This window comes from Glandiceps talaboti, chromosome 20, assembly GCF_964340395.1.
Source record: "Glandiceps talaboti chromosome 20, keGlaTala1.1, whole genome shotgun sequence".
Taxonomy (NCBI): Eukaryota; Metazoa; Hemichordata; class Enteropneusta; family Spengelidae; genus Glandiceps; species Glandiceps talaboti.
The window spans coordinates 7,578,079-7,581,179 of record NC_135568.1 but is presented as its reverse complement, the minus strand read 5'-3'; the positions used below and the strand labels follow the sequence as shown (position 1 = coordinate 7,581,179).

At 38.0% G+C, this 3,101-nt stretch overlaps 1 protein-coding gene across 1 annotated transcript in view; it reads right to left on the bottom strand.

The window, feature by feature from the left end:
* Positions 1–279: 279 nt before the first annotated feature.
* LOC144450864 (uncharacterized) overlaps positions 280–3,101 on the bottom strand; it is a 2,926-nt gene continuing 104 nt past the window's right edge. Inside the window, exon 2 of the mRNA XM_078141606.1 lies at positions 280–2,240. Within this exon, the coding sequence (XP_077997732.1) occupies positions 1,127–2,215 (1,089 nt within the window). The 5' untranslated portion in view covers positions 2,216–2,240 and the 3' untranslated portion in view covers positions 280–1,126. The remainder of the gene's footprint in view (positions 2,241–3,101) is intronic.

The following is a 3,101-nucleotide window of genomic DNA, read 5'->3' as shown; positions in this document are numbered from 1 at the left end:
TGAAGAAAGTGAATAATTGCTGAAATAGAATCAAACAAGTGTCGATGCTATAATTTAGTATAAAACAACAACAAAACCCAAAAATAGAAATACGTGTAGTGAATTGAATATTTGGTATGTGTTACAAATACATGTACAAGTAATTTGACGAGAGTACTCCTAATATAATGTGTGAATATATATATATATATATATATATATATATATATATATATATATATATATATATATATATATATATATATATATACAACATACGACTTGCCTCCAGTAAATGTATTACTGCGTTTCTATAGTGACAGGTTGATAACCATGGAAACAAGCAAAAGTCTCCCCTGATCATGACTCGTAAGGACTGCCTTATACTACAAATGTTAACACTTTTCAACGACCAACATCTTTGTCACATTTGATACATATACCAGGCATGGATTACAAGTTAACGATGACTTGCCATAGTGACACGGATATAGTTGTCTGACATGGTGATATCAATGAAAGTGTTGATAGAGTTCACATCTTGCACTTTAGCGTTAAATGTGTAGTATATCACGTGATTAAATTGTTCGGTTTTTTGGAACCCCAGATTTAAATCAATCCAATATCTCTATCTCTATCTCCTCTCCGAAGTTCAACATGATAATAGTTCATGTTTTGGTCTTGAGACATCAAGGCTAAGTCATCCGCGACAACATCTTGATTGGTGTTCTTGATGATGCCATGTACGGTGAGAGAGACACCCTCCCTCAATCTATTCTCTATGTTTTCTTTCGTTTTTTGCTGGTTTGTTTGTTTGTTTGTATTCCATCGTCTACCTCATTGTAAATACGTTGGTGATGCACACGATATGAGCACTCTGACCCGGGCACTCTGGTTATAGGGCCCCAAATTTCTGGCCTTTTTTGTCTAGTAAAATCATGTATACTTATATACTATATGAAATTTGTTAAAGAGAAAAAAAATAATGTATGCTTACATAAAACTTAATATTTTATTGTCCTATTGATTTTGACAATTTTGGGTGAACTCATGAATTACGTCATCAAATATATTACAGTAAGTAGAATAACGTGTGTATTTTTTCATCTAAAACAAATTTTAATAACAGGATGTGGCCCACGTTCCTTTAAAATTCATCCTTATTTTCTAGCTGTACGAACGAGTTTTGTGAGTTGGCTCTGGTTTCGTTATAGCAGTGCTTCGCCTTCCTACGCAAAACTACCAACCACACCACGCTCGTCAACACCGCTGCACATATGGCGGCTCCAAATACTGCACCCACCATGTTTGACATGGTGTATACGGTAGGAGCGCGTTCATTGTACTCCGAATCATCTGTTGTTACACCACACACAAACTCAGACTCTGCGATATGCCACATATTCTGGTCCTTCAAATGATGAGGTGTTGCACAATAGAAGGAATCAAAAAGAACCCTTGGATGGGTTGGCCAGATCTTCTTGATTTCCAGCATGTTACAATCGCACTGCCATGGATTGTTGCCAATGGTTACAAGGGCTGATGGAGATTTTTCCTGCAAGAAACTAGCAAGAGATGCTGGGAAGGTGGTAAGTTTGTTACTGTACAAGCCAAGACGCACAAGTCGTACTGAATCTGCAAAAACGTCTGCTGAGACTTTTTCTAGTTCGTTGTAGTTCATATGTAAAGATGACAGATAATCCACAGGCTTCAGCGGAGGAAATTCCTTGAAATGATTGTAGTCCAGATATAGAGCAAACAAGTTTGGTAGTCCCTTGAAAATCCCGTCTGGCAGTGATACCAATTCATTGCCCGTCAGAGATATTACCCGGATGTTCATCATTCCATGAAAAGCTGTTTCGTGGATTTCTTTAATACCACAGTACGTCAGGTCAAGTTCGGCAACATTCGAGTAATCTCGGAAACTGTTGGCAGGGATGGTTCTAAAGTTGTTATGCGACAACATCAGACGTGTCGCATTCCCCAAGACAAGTGGAATGTCACCCCTCAGATTTCGGCTTCGACAGTCTACTTCTAGTATATGGAATCGACCAAATGGTATAAAATTTGTCGTGTTTGCGTCACTTTCCTGAATATCTGAGGCCCCCTCCTCGTCATCCACCCAGAAGTAGTCAACACAGTTGCAGTCATGGTTACAGGGAATGGTGTAAGAAGCCTCTCGCGATGTCACCGATACAGCCAGAATCGTCACCAATACGAACAGTTGTAACTTCATGTTTTGGTAGTAGTGTATCCGTTCTCTGAAGAAACAACGAGAGAAAGGATTGGGTCAGCAAAATGTCAATTCTTTGAATATTTAGATAAAGTTATATTGATATTTGATTCATCCCAAATATAATGTATCTCGCCATAAACGTCAATTTTGGTTGCTTGATACATTATCATGTTTATATATATAATGGGAACGAGGCTGGTGCAACAGTTGTGTTTCGCTGATAGAATATGGTGGGTTTTTGTTTTTGTTGTTGTTGTTCTTCTTCTTCTTCTTGTTGTTGTTGTTGTTGTTGTTGTTGTTGTTGTTGTTGTTGTTTACATAGTATATACCCCTCCCCTTTATCGATATCAGAGTACTTCTCCATACGTCAACTGCGAACATTTAATTCGTGGTGTCGCGACTTGTCATTTCCTAGATACCTTTGCAACGCAATTAAAAAGACAGGAAGTCAATATTGAATAGGCCAACACTACTATTGTAGCTTAGTATTCTATCCTTAGAACTTCCAGCTCAACAAGTTAAGCTGTTCCCAGATCTGAGGCAACCTAAGATGCATTCACAGACAACTTTTTTCCAATTCTGCACGACATTTCGATTTATAGTAGGAGAACGTCAATAGGAAGACAAACAACTATAAACATAGAAGTTCACCGATAACTGTCACGGACATACATGGTACAGAAACTATGGGTGACAACAACTACACACAGTGTCAAATTAAACGGTACGCACACGAAAGACTGTTGTGTTACCCGAAGCTAGGGTTACCTAGAACCAGGACATTGCGTTTGTCTCATAAACAACAACTTACAAAACTGCGAAGAATTCATTGAATTTCATTTGTACAATGTATTCACATTTGTTCTATGCCCAGTTGAATCTACTT